The sequence below is a fragment of the Castor canadensis genome, chromosome 2 (genome assembly GCF_047511655.1).
Source record: "Castor canadensis chromosome 2, mCasCan1.hap1v2, whole genome shotgun sequence".
In the NCBI taxonomy this organism is placed as follows: Eukaryota; Metazoa; Chordata; class Mammalia; order Rodentia; family Castoridae; genus Castor; species Castor canadensis.
The window spans coordinates 116,322,410-116,344,880 of NC_133387.1; the positions used below are offsets into that span (position 1 = coordinate 116,322,410).

The following is a 22,471-nucleotide window of genomic DNA, read 5'->3' on the forward strand; positions in this document are numbered from 1 at the left end:
AAATTAGAAATAAGGGCAAAATAGTTTCTGCTGGGTATTGAGGGGGGGGAGAGGGAGGTGGCGGAGTGGGTGGTAAGGGAGGGGGTGGGGGCAGTGGGGAGAAATGAACCAATCCTTGTATGCACATATGAATAATAAAAGAAAAATGAAAAAAAAAAAAGATAAACACAAACAGGAAAAGACAAATAGATTAACAAGTGAATATTAAAAAAAACAAACATCACAAAAACCCAACAAAATGACAGGAAATACTATATACATTTCAATACTAATACCGATCATTAATGGTCCTAATTCTCCAATCAAAAGATAGATTGATGGGCTAGATTCAAAAGCAAGACCTGACTATTTGTTACTTATAAGAAATACATCTAAATGACAAAGACAAACACTGGCTTAATATGAAAGAATGGGTAAAGATTTTCTGAGCAAATGGATTGCAAAAGCAGGCAGAAGTAGTTATATTCATTTCTGATACTATACACTTCAAACCAAAGTTAATCAGAAGAGAAAAAGATCACATCATATTAACAAAGGCAACAATCCTTCAAGAGGCAATATCAATTACATATATGCACCAAATGTTGGCATACCCAATTTCATTAAACAAACACAACTGGAGTTACAAGTACAGACAGACCTCTAAGCACAATAATAGTGGCAGACTTCACTCTCTCCAACAGACAGGTCATACAGACAAAAAAAGTCAACAAAGAAACTTGAGAACTATTAGACCAAATAGACATAACAGATATTTATAGAATATCTCATACAATATCTGCTGCACAATACACATTCTTCTCAGTAGCCCATGAAACATTCTCCCAAATAGATAATATTTAGGACCTAAAGCAAATACCAGAAGAAAACAAATAACTGTCTATATTCTATCAGACCACAATGAAATAATAGTAGAAATCAATAAAAAAGAAACCATGGAAAATATTCAAACACATTAAGCCTGAACAATACATTCTTGAATGACCAGTTAATCACCAAAGAAATGAGGGGGGAAATGAAACACTCTTACAATCTAATGAAAATGAAAACACAATTTACCATAACCTGTGAGCATCTACATAAGATGAGATCAAATAAACAGTCTAATGATGCACCTCAAACTCCTAGAAAAATAAGAACAAGGCAAAGACAAATTAGCAGGCAGAAAGAAATAATAAAGATTAGGGTAGATACTAATGAAATGGAGATGTAAGAAATACAAAGAATCAATGAAACAAAAAGTTGGTTCTTTAAAAAGATACATAAGATTGGTAAACCCTTAACTGACCAAAAGGAGGTAAAAGACTTAGGTTAATAAAATTAGTGATGAAAAAGGGGGTTATCACAACAAATACCAATAAAATCCTAAGTATAATTACGGAATACTTTGGAAACCTATATTCAAATAAACTGGAAAATCAAGAAGCAATAAATATCTAGATGCATCTGACTTACCAAAAATGAACTAAGAGGATATAAGCCACTTAAGCAGACCTATAAGAAGCAGTAAGATTGAAGGAGTGATAGCATCTCCCAACAAGGAAGTGAATCCAAGAGTAGATGGATTCACTGCCAAATTCTACCAAGCCATTAAAGAATGAACAATAATGCTACTAGAACTATTGAATGAAATAAAAGGGCAGTAATATTACCAAACTCATTCTATGAAGTTGGTGTATCTTGATACCAAAACTAGACAAGATCACAGCAAAAAAAGAAAATTATAGACCAATTTTTTTGATGAACATAAAAGTAAAAATTCTCAATAAAATACTTGCAAACCAGCCAAGCACTGGTGGTTCACACCTATAATCCTAGCTACTTGGGAGGCAGAGATCAGGAGGACTGCAGATAAAAGTGAGCCTGGGCAAATAGTTGGAAAAATACCACCTTGAAAATATCCAACAGAAAACAGGGTTGGCAGAGTGGCTCAAGGTAGCATCTGCATAGCAAAAGTGAGGCCCTGAGTTCAAACCCCAGTACCGTTAAAAAAAAAAATTGCAAACCAAGATCAACGACAACACATTAAAAAGATCACACAACATAATCAAGTTGATTTTATTCCAGGGATGCAAAGATGGTTCAATACACACAAACCAATAAATACCATACAGTATATAAAAGAATCTAGGAAAAAAATTAATCATCATCTCAATAGGTACAGAAAAAACCTTCAACAAAATTCAACATCATTTCATTATAAAAGCTCTGAATAAACTAGGAATATAAAGAATATAAGTCAACATATTAAAGTTTTTTTTATGACAAACCTACGGTCAACATCATACTAAACAGGGAAAAACTGAAAGCATGTGCTATATATAAAGTCAGGAATGTGACAAAGGTGTCCACTCTCCCCACTCTTACTCAATGGAGTAATGGAATTCCTAGCCACAGCAATACATCAAGAGAAAGAAATAAAAGGCATTCAAATAGGGAAAAAGTAAAACTCTCCCTCTTTGTAGATTATGTACTCATATACTAAAAAGACCCTAAGATTCCACAAAAAAACAAAACAAAACAAAAAACCACACCTTCTAAATCTGATAAGCACTGTTGGAAATGTATTAGCATACAAAATGAATGTGAAAAAAAATCAGTAGCTCCATTAGATACCAACAATGAACAGGCTGAGAAAGCAATCAGGAAAGCAATCCATTCACAATAACTTCAAAATATATAATAAAGTCAACTGAGAAGATGAAAGAGCTCTACAATGAAAATTACAAAACCTTGAAGAAAGAAATTGAAGATACCATAAGATGGGAAGTCTTTTCATGTTCACAGATTGGCAAAATTAATATGCAAAAATGGCTATACTATCAAAAGCAATCTACATATTACAGGCAATTCTCATCAAAATCCCAATGTCATTCTTCACAGAAATAGAAAATTCAATCCAAAATTCATATGGAAGCATAAAAGACACCAAACAACAAAAGTAACTCTGAGGGAAAGAGCAACAGTGGGGATATCAGAACTGGACTTCAAATTATACTAGAGAGGCATAGTAACAAAACCAGTATGGTACTGGCTCAAAAACAAACATGAAGAAGATAGAACAAAAAAAAGGACTCAGAAACAAACCCACAAAAATAAAGCCATCTTATTTTTGACAAAAAGAGCCAAAAACATACACATTGGAAAAAAAGACAACCTCTTCAAAAAATGGTGCTGGTAAAACTGGTTATCTACATACAGAAGACTGAAATTAGACTCCCATCTCTCATCCTGCACAAAAATCAATTTAAAATGGATTGAAGATCTTAAAGTAAGTTCTGAATCCTGAACACAGAGAAAATGAGGGAAGATATAGGCATCAGCAATTATTTTCTGAATAGGACTCCAGTTGCCCAAGAAATTAGAGCAAGAGTAGACAAAAGGACTCCATCCAATTAAAAAGCTTCTGCACAACAAAGGAAACAATTGTCAGAATAAATCTCCCTCAGAATGTCAGAAAATCTTCACCAGGTATTCTAAGCTAAAAGAACTAAACAGCAAAATAAATGGACAAATAAACTGAACACACAGTTCTCAGAAGTATAAATTGCTAATAAATACATGAATGAATGTTCAACATCCTTAGCTATAAAGGAAATGCAAATCAAAACTACACTGAGATTTCATTTCTCCTCAGTCAGAATGGAAATCATCAAGAAAAAAAAAAACAACAAAAAGTGCTTGAAAGGATACAGGGAAGAAGGAACCCTGATATACTGTTGGTAGGAATGTAAACTTAATGCAAACACTGTGGAAATCAGTATGGAAGTTAGTATAAAAGCTAAAATTAGACCTACTTTATGAGTCCTTTGACATATATCCAAAGGAGTGTAAACCAACATGTAAAAAAGATACCTGCATACCATGTCTACAGCAGCACTGTTCACAAAAGCCAAGTTTTGGAATCATCCTAGGGGGCCAATAACCAAAGATAAAGAAAATGTGGTATATATACATGAAGGAGTATTATTCAGCCCTAGAGAACAACAAAATTATGTCATTTGCAGGAAAATAGATAGAACTGTTGATCATTAGTTGACCAAGAAAAACCAAGCTAAATGAGCCAAACACCATGTTTTTGTTCATTTGTGGAACCTAGACCTACTTTTAACACAGAATCTAAGAATTACATTTATATCACTAAGAATGATTTTTATATGGTTTTTTTGGGTCATCATTTCCAAATATAGTTTTATTTGGCCAGTGTTGGCTAAAACCACATAAATTGCTAATGATCTAGAAGCTAGATTTTGCTACAATCCACTATCACTCACAATTTACTGTCAGATAGTCAAGAACTGAAATAGATTTCAGTGAAAGGGTCTAAAGATGTAATTTGTTAGAAAATCCTTTACAATTTACAAAATTCCAAATACAACACAAAATATTGCTAAAACCTTGATATTTTCTCAAGACTACCTAAGATGCCATATATAATAATAAATAAGCAAATAATATTTCTTCATACACAGAAGATATACCCTAACTAAACATTAAAACATGATTCGCATCTACATATAAGGAAAACAAATTATATGAGTTGACTCAACTTATAATTTTATCTGTGAAGCTGAAGGATAATATTTTTTTCAAATACTTAAAAACTTTATGCCTCTATAGGTATACTTGAGGAATTTATGAGAAATTGTTAGTTTGTTATCACATGCAATTTAAACATTTCTTACTCAATTTTAAGATGTAGGTTAATATAGAAATTTTAAAATTTAAATCACTATTACTTGAAAGAAAATGTGGTCTACACCTTTGTTTATCTAGCTTTGGTCTGACCCCACTGCTCTTGCCTCAGTCACACACACATTCCACAGTCTACTCAGTGAACAGGACAGAGGTTCAGAAAGTACAGCTCATATCTATATATCTCGTATATATAGATATATATATACGAGATATATATCTCATGTATATCGATATCTATATATATGTTTAGACAGGAAAATTCCTAAACATATTTTCTATAGGTCATACTATGAAGACATGTTTTATCCCTGACTGTACACCCACATTTCAAATCACCACTGATATTTTCCTGCACCCAGAAAGTCTAAATACTCCTCTCCCTACTCATGCTCAAGAATCTTAATGTAGAGGAGAAAATTAGTTTTGAAAGACTAGATATGGAATCTTACCATCTTTGACTATATTCTTTCTAGATGAGAGAAATTTCTCTTTTGGAATCAGCAGGGCAGAGGAAGGTATTCAAATGGAATTCTGAACAGAATTCCTGCAGACCCTGCAGCTGGTCTGAGTCATTGGTAGCATGTCAACAGTAGAACTTTGTGCCGATTGCTCACAATAGAAACAGTGGTGACTGTTTACAGGGCTGAAGTCATGATTGCTGATCACCTGCAAACTGTCTACGTGGGCTATTGTAGGAACAAAGTGGCAAAGTAGTCCCACAGCAAGATCATCAGCCACCAGGAACACCCAGCTGCAAAAGCTAATCCACTTTAAGGTGAAAGGGGAAAAGCGGTTTGACAGAAGCTTGAAAAACAGTTTTACATCTGCTTTAAATGTCACAGTATTCTTTTTTTGTACTGCCAGTGTTATGCTTACATCTTACTGTTGGACTTAATAATATTAAAGATATCTCCTTGTAACTGAAATTGTAATTTTTCTGTAACATTAAAATAGGAGAGGCAGTGATTTAAAATAGAATTCTGTTTTAATTTAAAAGCTAGGGTAGTGTTAAAAGATGATTGCCCCCCACCTTCTCCCTATACACAGGGAGGTGAACAGTTGGGTGAGCTTAAAGTACTGAGACCGAACTCCAGGAGCTACATCTTGGTGATTATTAGCTGCCAGACAGAACTGAGAAGTCCAAGCCCAGGCTTTTAGAATAATGTGATTTCCACAGCCTACTCCTCCCACCCACAGGGAGATGAACTGCTGGACGGTATCTGAGAGCACTGAGACCAGCAGGCAGAGTACATTGGTCCCTCAGTTCTCCTATTGCCAGTGTAGAACTCAGTGCTCTGTTTGCTCTCTCAACTCTCCAACACATTTGAGGGGCACCGCCAGCTTGGATGCTGAGGACACACAAACTGGGGAGTTTGTGGAACAAGCAAAAACTGCCAGACCTACAAACTATAAAGTTCCATTCAGCAAGCAGCAGCTTTCAATATGCAAAGACACGGAGCAACCAGAAGCAAAGAACTGATCTCCTACAAGATACTAGTTAGTTTTCCTTGATACAAGCAGTGCTGGGGATCAGGCCTGATGCTCCAAGCGCATGGATGAAGGCTTGACAACTTAGCAATAACCACCCTGTCCACATGCAGTGTTGACAAACAGCACCTCAACTCACTATACTGTCCTGCCTGAAAACTGAGAACACAAGTGAAAGACGTGGGTAATTAAAACTTGGCCTTAGATGCACAAATCCCAATACAGAAACATGAGAAGTAAGAAAAAACAAGGCAATATGACTCATGCAAAACTCTATAACTCCACAGTAATAAACTATAACTATAGTGATGTAGATGAAATCTCAAAGAATTTTAAAAAACGATCAGTGAAATCAAACTGGACATGAAAACACCTGAATGAATTCCAACAGAACTCAAAGAACTAAACAAAAAAAAAGGACACAATGCAGGACATGAAAAGGAATCCATTAGGGACACAAAAATACTGAAAAAAAAGAAAGTATGTTCTGGAAATGAAAACCTCAGCAAGTAAAAATACTCACTTGAAAGCCTACCCAGTAGACCATATCAAATTGAACACAGAATATCAGGACTTGAAGACAAAGCTGATGTATTAGAAGATTCAGATGAAGATTTTAAAGAAGAAGTATGAATAGCACATTCCAACCATTAAACATGAAACCTAGGAATCATAGGCACAGAAAAAGAAACATGAAAACATTCAATAAAATAATAGCAGAAAACTTGAAAAATCATGAAAAAGAGATGGTCATCCAGGTATAAAAAAGGCTTTTAAGACTCTAAACAGACAAGACCAGAAAACAGCAACTCCAAAGCATGTTGTAGTTAAAACACTAGGCACACAGAACAAGGAAAGAAATTGAAAGCTGCAAGAGAACTGCCAAGTCACCTATAAAGGCAAAGCCATCAGAATAACAGATTTCTCAACAGACTTTAAAAAGCAAAGACATATTTCAAGTCCTGACAGAAAGTAACTGCCGACAAATACAAATGTACCCAACAAAGCTATCTGTCCTAATCAAAGGTGAACTAAACACCTTCTAATATAAACAAAAAGAAAGGAATTCATGACCACTAAACTGGTGCTGCAGAAGATACCAAAAGGAATCCTACAAAAGAGAAATATAAATGCAACCATACAATATGGTAAAGAATAAATCTCACTAGAAGAGTAGATAAGCAAATAAATGCTAGAATCAAACATGATAAAAACAAAGCAATGGCAGGAATTACTACATACTTTTGAATAGTAACTCTGAATGTTATTGGCCTCAATTTGCCAATTAAAAGACACAGGCTGCCAGACTGGATTAAAAAATAAGACCTGAACATAAAAACATATATCACAGAAAAATCAGTCCTAAAATTAATATGGAAACAAAAGACTGCAAATAGCCAAAGCAATCTTGAGAAAAAAAAGAAAAGAACAATGCTGGAGGTATCACAATACCTTCAAATTATAAAAAGCTATAGTATGAAAAATAGTATCATATTAGCACAAAAACAGACATGTAGACAAATGAAATAGAAGATCCAGAAACAAGCCCACACAGCTGTAACCATTTGATTTTTGACAAAGACACCATAAACATACACTGGAGAAAACACAGCCTCTGCAACAAATGGTGTTACAGTCTTGTAGAATACTGTAACACTGTACAAAAATTAATTCCAAATGGATCAAAAATCTTTTTTTTTCTTTTATTATTCATATGTGCATACAAGGCTTGGGTCATTTCTCCCCCCTGCCCCCACCCCCTCCCTTACAACCCACCCTGCCCCCTCCCTCTCCCCCCTACCCCCTCAATACCCAGCAGAAACTATTTTGCCCTTATTTCTAATTTTGTTGTAGAGAGAGTATAAGCAATAATAGGAAGGAACAAGGGTTTTTGCTGGTTGAGATAAGGATAGCTATACAGGGAGTTGACTCACATTAATTTCCTATGCGTGTATGTTACCTTCTAGGTTAATTCTTTTTGATCTAACCTTTTCTCTAGTTCCTGGTCCTCTTCTCCTGTTGGCCTTAGTTGCTTTTAAGGTATCTGCTTTAGTTTCTCTGCGTTAAGGGCAACAATGCTAGCTAATTTTTTAGGTGTCTCCATCAAAAATCTTAATGTAAGACCCAAAACTTTGAAACTACTACAGCAAAACCCAGGGAAAACACTTGAAGATATAGGCTTGTTAACAACTATATAAAACTCCAGTTGCTCAGAAAATAAGAGCAAGAATTGAAAAATGGGTATAAACCAAATTAAAAAGCTTCTGCACATCAAAGGAAACAATGATCATAATCAAGAGACAATGTACATAATGGGAAAAAATCTTTGCCAACTGTTCACTTTACAATAGGTTATTATTATCCATAATATATAAAGGGCTCCACAAAGTTAAAACCCAAAGAACAAGTGATTCAATTAATAAATGGGCAAATTAATTGAACAGACAGTTCCAAAGGAAGTTATACAAATGGACAATAAGTACAGGAAGAAATGTTCAACCTTAGCTGTAATGTAATATTTACCCTTAGCTGTAAAGTAAATGCAAATTAAAACAGCATTGAGATTCCATATCACACCATTTAGAATAGTAACCAAGAAACAAAAAACTAGAAATACTAGCAAGGATGCAGGGAGGAAAAAGGAGCCCTTATACTCTGTTGGTGGGAATGTAAAGTAGTGCAGCCACTGTGGAAATCACTATCGAGGTTCTTGAAAAAAAAAAAAAACAACCTAAAAATAGAACTACCATATGAACCTGCTATATTACTCCTAGGCACATATCTGAAGTAATGTAAGTCAGAATAAAATCAAGATACCTGTACTCCCATGTTTATAGTGTTACTATTCACAATAGTTAAACTATGAATCAGTCTAGCTACCCGTCAACTGATGAATGAATAAAGAAGCTGTGGGGTGTGTGTGTGTGTGTGTGTGTGTGTGTGTGTGTGTGTGTGTGTGTGTTGGGGTATTATTCAGTCATAAAGAAGAATGAAATTATGTCATTTGCAGAAAAATGGACCGAACAGGAGATAATCATGTTAAGTGAAACAGGCCAGACTGAGAAAGACAAATATTGTATTCTCTCTCAGATGATGAATCTAGACCTAAAAAAGATGAATGACACAGGTATAAAGCAGGAACTGTTTGGGAGGTGAGATTTAGAGACAGAAGTTGAAAGGAGAGGGTGAAGGGATGGTGAGTATGACTGAAGTACTTTACACGCATGTATAATGAATCCTATTAAAACTTTTCAAAGCAGATAAAAGATGAGAAAGAGTAATAGAGGAGGTGATTTTGTCCAAGTACATTATGCATGTATGGACATATCACAATTAATGTATGCTAATAACAAAAGAAGATGAATTATTAAGTTCCTCTAATCTTCAAAGAATACACTTCATTGCATTATACTCTCAACTAATATTGTCAAGTTTGTGAACCATTTTTGAATGCCCGTATTTTATGTTATTGAATATTTCTAGAGTTCTAATTGAAGGAAAAGCAGAACGTTCTTAGAAAGTAGCCTAATTATCTAATTAATTTTTCTAAAGAATCTATTGTAGTTAGTAGCAAAGGGAAAATAAAATTGATACAGGTAGCAGTTCTCTTGTTGTTTTCTTATAGACATATGAATTCTACTCCATTGATTATATCCATCTCTTCAGAACAAGGAGAGACCTTACCAAAATACTGTTTTGAACAGAACAATCATTGTGGTTATAGCTGTATACTTTTATTGATATATGGACAACATCCCACAAACATCAGCTAATACAAGTAAAGATGAATTAAATGAAAAATAAAACTGTTAAGAACCACTGTTCCTTCAAGCTATATAACAAGTCCTAGTCTAGGAGAAAAATCATTACCATTGTTAATATTGTGCCAAAATATTTCTATAGCCTAGTGGAACTAATCATTGAAAGTACTTCCTATTTTCTTATAATACCACAGACATATAAAAATCTCATCACCAATCCTATCACTTGTGAATAATTTTATAACGATTTTAAAAGCCCTGAATAATTATAATATAGCAATGAAAGCTTGTTCAGGCAAGAGTATAAAATGACAATATATATTAAAAATATTTGGTGGTAATACTGTCCACCACTTCACTGGGTATTCATTAGAATGAAAATCATCACTATCCTTTCTTATGTTTTCTTTTACACATGCATAGAAACCCTATTGAAACACACACACACACAACCTGCAGAGCTAAACCATCGTAGTGATGACCAGTGAAATAAACTTTCCATTTATTTTGTAAAAACATTAATTCTAAAAGTTTTTTCACATGCAATCAAATAGGCTTACTAGAATCAACCTAAAAGTTTGCTAGTGAAAAGTGAAGCCCTGGGCCCTTGATGCTTGTGATAATAGCTGATACTGACCTTATATGCCTGCATGAGCATGTGGATGACACCCGGGGCACCATGGCACCAGTGGACTAATCGATCAGTTTCATTGCTTAATGAAGATGGATAATTCCCAGATCGGAATTTTTTGTGACGCACATAATCAATACTGGGTTTTACCATTTCTGTCAAGGTTTCTTGGTCCACTTTTGCTGCTGGCTTAAAAGAAACAAATGTAAAACATTTAACTGAATTTTGTAAACCATTATATCATGGATAGCCTAATAAAGCATCAATTATTGGAATACTGAGGAAGATACAAAATTACAACTCAATTACCTGTTTTTTAAGTCTTTAGGCACACCTCTTTTGTTTCAACTCTTTTTGTTATTGTTGCTTTTGTGCTATTGGGGAAATGAATGTGAACCCAGGGTTTTGCTTGTGCTAGGCAGGTGATCTAGACTGAGGTACCTATATCGCCAGACCAGTTTCAACTCTTTGAAATGTTATCAATGTTATAATGTATTGAATGTATTTTACCTTTTCTTTGATGAATCAGGACCATCAACTTAATATAAAAGTCATCCTATACTGAGACTTGATTGAACCTCAAGTGAACCCAGAACTACTAAAGATTTTGTTTTGTTATTTTGCTTTGTCTAAATAAATACTAATACTTGATTTCCTCTGATGTGGCTCTTGCCTCCTAAAAACACCAAATATACCACTTCTCCCAAATCTATTAACGTTTCGTTACTTCAGGCAAATTATTTAGTCTCAGTTTCTTCACAGGATGATCACGGTTATGAGGAATAAATGAGGAAAAATGCATGCTTTATTTCTTTGTCCAATAATTTGCAGAATAATGTTGCTTAGTGAAAGTACTCATTACATGTTACCTATTAGAATTTATTATCAAATTTATATTAAAATTTTATTATAGGGACTAGGACTAGAAACACGCTTGGAAATATTTACTAATTTTGAGGCATTATTTTTTAAAAGGACTTAAAAACATTCAAAGGGTCTCAAGATATTATACTGCTTCTCATGCAAAATTTGGTGGCAACAGTCAAATGGCAAGAAGAAGCTAAATAAATGTCTGCAGTATTGGTAAGGTCTGGGTAGAAATCAGTCTCTGGTCATTGACTTGATTTTCATTTGCCTTTTTTTTTTTGAGGTACTGGAGTTTGAACTCCAGGTCTCACATTTGCTAGGCAGGTGAGCCACTTGAGCCACTCATTCAGCCCTGTTTTGTATTGGGTATTTTCAAGATAGTGGTGATAAAACTATGCGCCTGAGCTGGCTTTGAACTGCGATCCTCCTGATCTCTGCCTCCTAAGTAGCTAGGATTACAGGTGTGAGCCACTAGTGCCCAGCTTTTCATTTGGTTCTTATGGCAAATGTCCAGAGTATAAATTATAACTGTGAAATAAACTGTTTCTTCAAAGTTCTTACTACCTTATAAAGGCAAAAAAATTATATACATGATACTTTCTTGTGTAAAATAAAATGATCTCATTTCTTGAATGAAATGTTAATTTTACTAAGCACAAAGAAAAGAAATAAGGAATTCAAATGCTTTAAATTTCACTGAAGGAAAACTAAAATATTTACATGTTGGAATTTTTTTTTTTTTTTGCCACACTGGAGTTTGAACTCAGAGCCTTCACCTAGAGCTACTCCACCAGACCTTTTTTGTGAAGGTTTCCTTTTGGGATATGGTCTCACAAAGTATTTGCCAGGATGGCTTGAACTGTGATCCTCCTGATCTCTACCTCCTGAGAAGCTAGGATTATAGGCATGACCCAGGGGCACCTGGCCCACATTAGAAAATCTTTACATGCCTTCTTGACACACACTTAGGGCATTTATTAGATTTTTTCAAACTATAATTCATGAATTATATTTCCAAGACTAAATGTTAATTTAAAAATTACTTTTATAAAGATAATGTATTACTTTTATAAAGACAATAATTTTTTAAGAATATTTATTACAAAGAATAGTAGCTAGTGTTCCTTTCTGGGAAACTGGAAAGGTTTTTTTTGTTGTTGTTTTTAGCAATTTCCTCATATTTCTTCAATATGTCAAAACAAAACAAGCATGAGTCTGTCCTTACTGATTTTAGTCTTCACCTGTGGGCTTCCCTGTGTCAGGGAGATGAGGTTGCTTTGCCTCTTAAAATCACCCAAGAGATTAATTCTCCTCACCATTTTTTGTTATATCCATATTCCCCATATTCTTTACAGATTATGTGTAAATATTGCTTGCTGCTAAGATGAGGAACATTCTGAATTACATATATTCTTTCACGACTTTCAGTTTTTCCTGACGTTAGTAACTTTTTTATGTTTCTATTTTCTTAGCTTTCTTTGAATCACATTTTTATACCCACCAACAGCTCTGTAAAGTCTCTTAGTGTAATTTCCACACAGCCGAATCTACTGTGATTTTTTTTTTTTCTCACCAAGATCTCTTTCTCTTCTCCTTAATTTGTTGTTTTCTAGAACTTGGGTACAACTGCTGTCCTGGGACTTCCACCTGCTAAGTTCCTAGAGCTTCCTTCCTGAAACCCCTTTTCCTGGATCCACGTCTACTTCTTTTCTGAACTTGTTTCTTTGGGTAAATACCATATTCCAGGAGCTTCCTGAGATAGGGTGCAGGGGGATTAAATTTTTGAGACTGTCTAAAATTGTCTTTGTTGTAGTTGACATCACTTTTTCTTTTTCCTTTGGGCAGTACTGGGGATTGAAATCAGGGCCTTGCACTTGCTCTCTATGCACCCTACCATTTGAGCCACACCCCCAGTTCTTTTGCTTTTTTAGTGTTTTCAGATCTGCTCAGGCTGGCCTCAGATCACAATTCTCCAAATGCTGCCTCTGTGGCAGCAGGAATTACAGACGTATACTACCATGCCCACCTTGATTCTGAGAAAGAGTCTCACACTAACTTTGCCCAGGCTGGCCTCAGACAATCATCCTCCTGTCTCTAACTCCAAGTAGCTGGAATCACAGGTGTACACAACCATGCCAGAGCCCCTCTGTTCCACATTTAATTGATAATTTTCTTGGTAGAACTCAATAATGGAAATCAATTTTACTCAGAATGTGGAGGGCATTCCCATTTGTCTTTTAACTTCAATGAAATGGCTACAAAGTCCAATGCCATTTTGATGACCAACTTTATCTCTCTTCTAAGATCTTTAATGTCCAAATGTTTTTACAATTTTTTTAAAAATAAGGCTGTTATATTTTCATTTTTAAGAGCTTTTTATTATTCCTCAAATATTTCTTATTCCTTGGATGCAAGAGCTTCTCCTATTTACCTAAGTACTCTGACTATTAAGTTTCTTTAAGTTTTCTTTTTCTTCCTAGATAATCTGTTTTCTCTTGAGAGTCTCTTTCTCATTTGTTTAATGCTCCAGTCTTTCAAGGTGGAGCCTCTCCTGATATGTCTGATAATTCTTTGGCTGTTAGTCTATATTTTTTGATATACTCTGTGCATCCAGAATATACCTGGAGCATACTAGACTAGCCAAGTGACTGGACAATGTTGTTACCCGGGGCTCTACAGAGCAACAGTCGATATGTTTTGTGTGCATACGGAGATTTATTTGAGAAATCTGCCCGTGCACTGAAGAGACCTGATGAGTCCAAAACCTGATGGGCAGCTTGAGGCTGAAGACTCAGGCAAGAGAAATAATTCAAGGTCACAGGCAGTCTGTGGTAGAACAAAGAAGAGCTGCTGTCAAAGATGAAGTCCGAAGGCAGTCTGCTGAAGAATATTCTCTTGCTCAAGAGAGACAAGTCAGCCTTTTGTTCTGTTTTGACTTTCAATTGATTGCATGAGGCCCACCCACATTATGGAGGGCAATCTGATTTACTCAAAGTCTACCCATTAAATGTAGATCTCATACAAAAATAACCTCACAGAAACATCCAGAATGTATGACCAAATATCTGGACCCCAGGCAAGCAGATAAATAAACATTAATCATCACAGATGGTTAGCTAACTTTTTTTTCCCCCATTTTCATTAGCATATATTGGTTGAACAAAGGAGTTTCACTGTGAAATTTCTATATATCCATACAATGTACTCTGATCAAATTCATTCCCTCTCACTTCCTCTCACCCCAACTTCTTAAACAATTTCAATGTTCTATTTTCTTACATGTATATAAAGTACTTCGATCCTGTTCACCTCCCTACATATTTTCCTTTTGCTTTCCCTATTCCTGCTGGTATCCATTCCCAAACAGAACCTGTTTTATACTCCTGTCCTTCATTTTTAAGGACTAGATTCCACAAATGAGAAAGAACATGTGATGTCTGGCTTATCTCACTTAACATGATGATCTCTCATTCCATCTGTTTTCCTGAAAATGACACAATTTCATTCTTCTTTATGGCTAAATAATACTCTATTGTGTATATATAGCACATATTCTTTGTCTGTCCATCAGTTGATAGACATATAGACTGATTCCATAGCTTGGCTATGTAAACAGTACTGCTGTAAACATGAGTGTGCAGGTATCTGACTGTATGCTGATTTCCATTCCTTTAAATATATGCCCAGTAGAGGTACAGCAGGATCATATGGTAGCTCCATCTTTAGAACTACCTCCATACTGATGTCCATGCTGGCTCTACTAATTTGCATTCCCACAACAGTAGTCCCTTTTCCTCACATCCTCACCAGCATTTGTTTTGCTTCCTTGACGATACCCATTCTGATGGGTGAGACAGAATCTCAATGATGTTTTGATTTGAATTTCCTTTATGGCTAAGAGTGTTGGACATTTCCTCATGCATTTGTTAGCCATTTTTAGATCGTTTTTTGAAAACTGTCCATTCAATTCATTTGCCCAATTATTAATTGTACTATATTACTTTTTTGGTATTTAATTTTTAGAAGCTATGTAACTTTTTTTAATGGGGACTTTCAAATGCCTGTTGCCTATAACTCTTTTACCTGAGTTAGTTGCTTCTCCAAAAAGGAAACATCAGTCCCTCACCTGGGGTGGAGGTGGTGTTGCTCACTGGAGTGAGAGAGAGGTGGGGGGGGGGGCCTGAGGCTATGGCAGAAGGGTGATCACACCATCAACTTATATGACATCCATTCAAGCCACCTGTACTCTCCTCTAAGCCTGGTTTTCTGCAATCAAAAAGAGCTGGTTCATTGCTTCCAGACCTAATTCCTTTTGTCTTGAGCAAGAGTTAAGGGGAGGAATTGTCTAATAGGGATCCAATGTCTCCTTACAGATGTTTGAAGCCTCTCTGTTGCCCCATCTCACCCCCACCCCCACCACCACAGACACATCTGCTGCTGCTTCTATAGGACATGGCACTTAAATTCCTCAGTTTTAAGGGTTCTTCAGGACAAATTGGCTAGCTTCCTTATTGGCAGCCTCCTCTTAGGGCACTTAAATATGGTCTTCTTCTATCCTGGTAAGTCATTTGTCATTCTTTCACCTACCTTCAGTTTACATATTCATAGTATGGGATCTGTATGTCTCATAAGTTCATCAAAAAAATTGAGGTTTCTGTTTTTGTTCTTCCTGGTATTTTGAAAGGATTTTTAAGCAAATTGTCTTTTTCTGCCATTGCAAAAATGGAGTTCTGTTTAAGTGACATTTAAAGTTTTTGAGTATACTTATGAGTTTTACAGCATGCAGTGGACACTCAAACTCCATGACTACACTGTAACACAAGACATGAGTTGGTGGGTGGAAAGGGATGTGTATTCAGGTCTCAAGCCAGCTCCATCATACTGCTTAAAATCTCTGAAAAACCTGACACAAATTTCTAAATAGAATATTTAATAAATAGCATTCCCATGTTCTTCACTTTAAAAGCAAATGAGTGAAAAATTTTGTGATTTTTATTTCTTTCAAAGAAACTTTTTTTGTTTTTTTTCAAAGAAACAAAATCAATCTAAATACCTGAATCTAAACCACACTGGTATGGTTCTCTTATTATTATGTTTCCCCAAAGGAATTATCATCTATAAAACAATAGCATAGGGTCCCAAGTCACTCTTATGACATTTTTCTGGGAAAAACGAGTTTGTACTGGGATGGCTAATTTTATGTGCCAACTTGACTGATACATGATGTGGCTAAATACATTATTTCTGAGTGTGTTTGTGAGGGTGTTTTTATATGGGATTTGCATTTGAATTGTTCATTTCAGTAAAGGAGATGGCTCTCCCAGATGTGGTGGGCATGATCCAATCCACTGTGAGTATGAATAGGAAAAAAGGAGGAAGAAAGAGGAGTTACAACTTTCTGCCAGCCTGTTTAAAGAAGACAGCAGTCTCTTCCTATCCTGAGATTGGTATTTATGCCACCACCTCCCCTGCTGGTTCTTGACATGGACTGGAATTACATTTCAGGCTTTCCTAGATCTCAAACTTACAAATGGCTGACAGGACTTCTCATTCACCATAATTGCATAAAGCCAATTCCTATAATAAATGTCTATGTGTCTTGTGTGTGTGCCTGTGTGCATCATACCCTAACTAATACATCTATGAAAACTACTAACTGTTTAGAATAACAGTGTCATTTTATAATGAGATGGAATTCTGGTTATTTTGGACATGCATGCCTGCCTGTACTGTTAAGAAAATTCACAACTGGAATATATGTATGTTTCACTTTCTACAATTATAAACAAAGACAACTAATTAGCAGAAAAGGAAATTTTACTCTGATTTAGTTATGAATTTCCTGTTTTCCTTTAGCAAGTAGCAGCATGATACAGTAAGCTAAAAAAAGGAATCTGAAGTAAATTTTTTTTAAAAAGTGCATATGAGTGTTTTCGTTATATATTAAAATTATAATCCATGCTACTTGACATACAAGCTTTGTGATCCTATAGAATTAAGAAAAGCCTAACTTAAAAAAAAAAAAGCTGTGTTCCTAACACAGAAAACAGCCTTAGACCAAAAGACTAAAAGCATAGGTGGAAGCTACATTTGGTTTCTGACTGCCTTACACAAGTGTCATCAACTAACTTAGTAACAGGAATGATTGAAGGACAAGACATAACTGTGGCAATAAACTCATTACAAATTTTGAACACTGCTGACAAGTTGGAGACATCTGCATATGACAAATGCTCTGCCTCAGTCAGGATTCAAGAGACCTTCTTTGCTCCTAGAAGGTTTTTCCCCATTAAAAGTCTCTACTTAAATCAGCAGGAGGAAAAGGACAGAAGACAAGTGTGGGTGACAAAAAAACTAATCTGGCACGAAACCAAGTGCCAGATTACAATTCCAATGTACACTTAGGAATTCACTGCTTATGGTCCATGAAACAGAATTTAAACATTTGTGATTTAAAGCAGGGGACTTATTGCAATTCAGCTTGTTAATTTGTACTAAGAATTTCATTTCACATTTGTATCTTATCTAATATATTGTAATGTGGTCATCACAGTATTTCAGTATTGTTACTTACCTGCATTAACATATAGTAGATCCCAGCCATGCCATGGGCTGCACCAACATATTGCTTCCTATGCCACTGATACAGTAGGGGACAGCGCTCATTTTTTCTTTCTTCCCTTGACAAGGTCTTACCTGATTCAATAATAGCAGTGACTACCTACAGAGATAATGACACACCATAAACTTAAAAAAAATTACCTGTATCATATTGTGGTCTAATTAGCAGTAATACATGCATGTGTATGTGGAAAGACAGAGAAGCTAATACAGCTGTTTTTATTTCATAAATTAATAAATGTATGCAAAGAGGAATAAGAAGACAATATCCAAGTAAAAAGATAGTAAGAAGCCTTTGAATGAAAAGTTTACTAAAATCTAGAAAGATTCTTAGTAAAAACTGTTCCAGACTTCTTAGTTCCTTCATAGCTGAAATGTTTCCCCCCAAAGATTGGCAAGTGTGTCTCCAAGACAGGCTGGAAGAAGTGGCTTCATTGACAAGAAGCTAATGGCATAGAGTACTTGTGGCACAAGGGTTTTAGTTAAATCAAAAGTATTTTATGTCTGGAATGAGTATGTGGCAAAGACTCTTACTGTCTCTCATGTCTATGGTCCTCTCATCCTTTTGGTAAAGTACTCTTAAGGTTTAGCTGGGCATCTAGCCACTCAGATAGCAATAGCTAAACACAGTCCTTTGATTAAGTTATGGCAACTGGACGTAAGCAGAAGTGATGCAAGCAACTTCTAACTGGCATCCTGATAAAGGAAGCTGTTTCTTCTTCACTTCCTCTTTCCCTTTTCATGCATATACAGGTACACCTCTAGGATGGCAGAATAAGACAGAAGATGGGTACCCAGGCATATTTGCCTTAAACATATCATGAAAGAGAAAGAAACGTTCTAGCTTTTTGAAAGTGCTATTTGGTTCCAGTAAAAACAGCTGAATCAATTAAGGCTGGAGAAGAGAATATATATATATATTATTTAAGAAGCTGTGCTTCTTCAAGTTTTATGGCATGCTTTTAAAAAATTAATCCTACCTAGAAGGAAAGCCCATGTACTAACATAACTCTATGGTAATAGATAGCTTTGGATTTCTATAGGTTTAGTAACCCACCATACCTCCTTAATAGCTGATTCACACACAGTGCCTGGGCCGATCTCCGTGTTCAGGTACAGTAAGGCATACAAATAACCTGCCCGTCCAAAAAGTAGCTCATCAGGAAGCTCTGACTCTTGGCAGACAGCGGTTCTGTGCAGCTGCAAAAGTCTAACCAACAAGAACAAATCGTTTTGCCACAAATGTCTAAAATACCTCTTCCTAAAACAGTAAGTAACCCTGTCACTTTAGAAATTACTTGTTACTTATTTTTAAATTTAAAACTGATTTTTTTAATGACAACAGCAAAACCCAGAAAACAATGAAAATTTGTCCACTTTACTAATTCATCTTTCAGATGTCAAAATTAATAACAAAGTATCTGGGTTGTAGATGTGCATAGCATGTGGGAGATCCTGAGTCCAATCCTCAACACTGTTTAAAATAGTACAAAAAATCTGCTCAAAATTTCTACCTTTATATTACTCCAAAACATGTAATAGAATAGATTTCACATTTTGAAATCCAGCATGAGAAGAAAGTAATTTAAAATTGAAACAAAAATGGATCTGAAATGTAGGCAATGCTTAGGAATGAGCTTGAGCCATTCTACTTCCCACCAAACATGAACTGACCAGCTTCTGCCAACACTCTAGGAGTGAACCCTGCTTTCTGCTTCCTCAAGACTACAAACTAATGGGTACAATAAAAGTTTATATTTCCTAACTCTTCCCTCAATAATGTAAGCAATGAGTTAAAGGTTGAATTTAGGATTAATTATTCTCAGGATCAAAGGCATGTGAGCTGATTTTCATATACTGAAGGCAACCAAAAAATTGTTTAGGAAAGATGATTAACGTTCTCCCAAGATTAAGGAACTGAGGCTCATGCGTGGATAGAAAAAGATAGCATATAACCCTATACTGCTCAGGATTAACACACAAATCACTTCACTTCTAGAAGAGAACTGTTTGCAATAGAAGACTAATTAAAAATAATTTAATGTTTGAATATCTTTGTACAGCAAGAGCTTCAACTAAGAATTTATTGACATTTCTAATCTTAAAATCTTACCTTGTGATGCATTCCCGGGACTCGCTATCACTTTTGAGTTTATGATAGATCACAGCTCCCACAGCAAGAGGCCCAGCATCACCACAGAGGAAAGTGATTCTGCGACCATTCAGATTTCGAAGTGTCCTCTTTACATAATCCAGAGATCTGAGCAGATAAGCCTGATCACAAGTGACCCGGTACAGCTGCAGGTACAAAAGGGCTATGCCTGGAATGATTTGCCCACCCCAAAAGAAAATGTCATTACCTTTTCTTTTTACCTTCAGGATGTTACTTTGTACTTTCTTCTATATAAACTATTTATTTCTAAAGGAGCAACATCAAAAAATTATATATTCTATAGTTCTTAAAAATAAAAAGCTCCAAAGACACAGAAATCAGCCTAGAAAAATATATAAAATGAGTTGAAACCTATTACATTGTATTTGGCCTGGCATTGTGAATGAATGCCTCTTACTATTAGATGAGAAAACATACCAAAGTCCTACTCATTCTAGTTAATTTTCATTCATTTCAAGACTATATTTGGTCTCCTTTGTATTTTAAGCTAACTTGGATCCTTTCATTTTTAGTTCTCATAAAATAAATCATTTCCTCCTGTATTATCTCAAATTAAGTGATTGCTTCTCTGGATTTTATACCTTCTTTCTCAATTTTCTAATTTTTCAGTTTTCTTTAGTGACATCAGATTGACCAACTAACCAGTGAGGCAAACAACCACTTCCAGAACACCCACATGATGCTGAGGGAGGTAACCAGTACAGTGAGTATAGTCTATCACCTATCCAACCTTCTATTTTAGATTAAATAATAGAACCAAATCTTCAAATGAACCATAGAGGGATCTCTGAAAATTCTTGGAGGATGACCTATATGGCTTCTTAAAGAAGAAGTCTATTTCTTCAATTCAGAAGTCAACATTGGGTGGGGAGGATGCAAGAAGGGTAGTTGGATTTGATCAGTGCATACTATATGTATGTATGGAAATATCACACTGGATCCCATTAATATGTACAATTAATATGTGTTAACAAAAGAAAAACAGCATAACAGTTAAGCAAAAAAAAAATCAGTATAAATAATATATACTTAATAAATATATTGTAAGAAAAAAGATTAAAAGAAATATGATGGTAAGACATGGTTTCTCACGTCTTCTAATAAATCCTTAACACCTTTTAAATTTATTTTTGGAAAGTCCTTTTATCATTACCCATTTCTTTAAAGATGACTACTCAAACAGATCTAAAGCAGCATATTTAGGAGATGAACTGTTTGCCATCTCAAGTCTGTTTCTGTATTCAAAAATGTAACTTTATGTAAACCTAGAGAAAACCCAGAGTTAAAAGCTAAAGACCTATGATTCTGAAACATAGTAATAACAAAAGGCTTACAAATAAGCACTCCTTGACTGGGAAACCTCTAAAAACAGGATGTTGACTGGTTAACCTGAGAACCTAAAAAGCCTATCGTTATGTTTAATGCCTAGGTATTTTACAGTAAGAGGACGAGTAAAAATAAAAAGGTCATCGTGTTTTGAAAGGTTTTGTTGAAAAGCAGATGGGGAAAATGAACTGTGGTAAACAGGCTTGAGAGATATAGAAGTAAAGCATGTGGAGGGGAAGGAGCCCACAGTCCTGTGATTAGGTCCCTGTGGCCCTGAAGTGTGAACTTCACCTTCCCATGCCCCATTAGAGTCCAGGATATCCAGAGGAGGATTCTCCTGGGAGCAGGCTTTTTAAGGACAGAATGCTCACAGATTTCAAAATGGTTCCTCTTCCCCTCCTTCTGCAGGAGGGACAGGGAATTTTTCTCTAATAGTCAGTTTGAGGACTGGTAGAGCTCCTAGAGATTTTGAACTACCCAAGTTAGCATAATGAGGAAGTCCTCTGCTTTTACACTTAAAAAACAGTAACCTGAAGTAACTTGATGTTAACCAGTTTCTTCCTATTGTTCTGTTTCCCTGTTCCCACCTTAAAAAACTCATTGGTCTGCTATTTACATGTGGGAACTGTCAAGTGGTTCTGTAGAAGGGAGCTACCCTGATTCATGAATCACAAACAAAAGCAATTATTATCTACCATTAAATTTGTTCTAATTTAGTCATTTGACACTATTCTAGCATTGGTTCCTGTTGGTTGTAATTCTCTCCATCCACTTATCTCTCTAAATTTTGGTAAAGCAATTTGCCCTATGACCTCACTTCTCTGAAGGATTTAAGAAGAGTTGTTGATTTTTCAGTTTGTTCAACTTTTTACTTGTTACGATGCAGTGGTGACTTCTAAACTCCTT

The 22,471-nt window shown here is 35.5% G+C and overlaps 1 protein-coding gene across 1 annotated transcript in view; it reads right to left on the reverse strand.

Annotated features, from left to right (window-relative positions):
* Nucleotides 1-22,471, reverse strand: part of Lancl2 (LanC like glutathione S-transferase 2) — a 57,635-nt gene that overhangs the window by 15,184 nt on the left and 19,980 nt on the right. Inside the window, exons 3-6 of the mRNA XM_020165939.2 lie at nt 20,180-20,387; nt 19,129-19,276; nt 18,020-18,166; nt 10,585-10,767 (exon numbers count right to left, since the gene is read on the reverse strand). Of these exons, the coding sequence (XP_020021528.1) occupies nt 10,585-10,767; nt 18,020-18,166; nt 19,129-19,276; nt 20,180-20,387 (686 nt within the window). The remainder of the gene's footprint in view (nt 1-10,584; nt 10,768-18,019; nt 18,167-19,128; nt 19,277-20,179; nt 20,388-22,471) is intronic.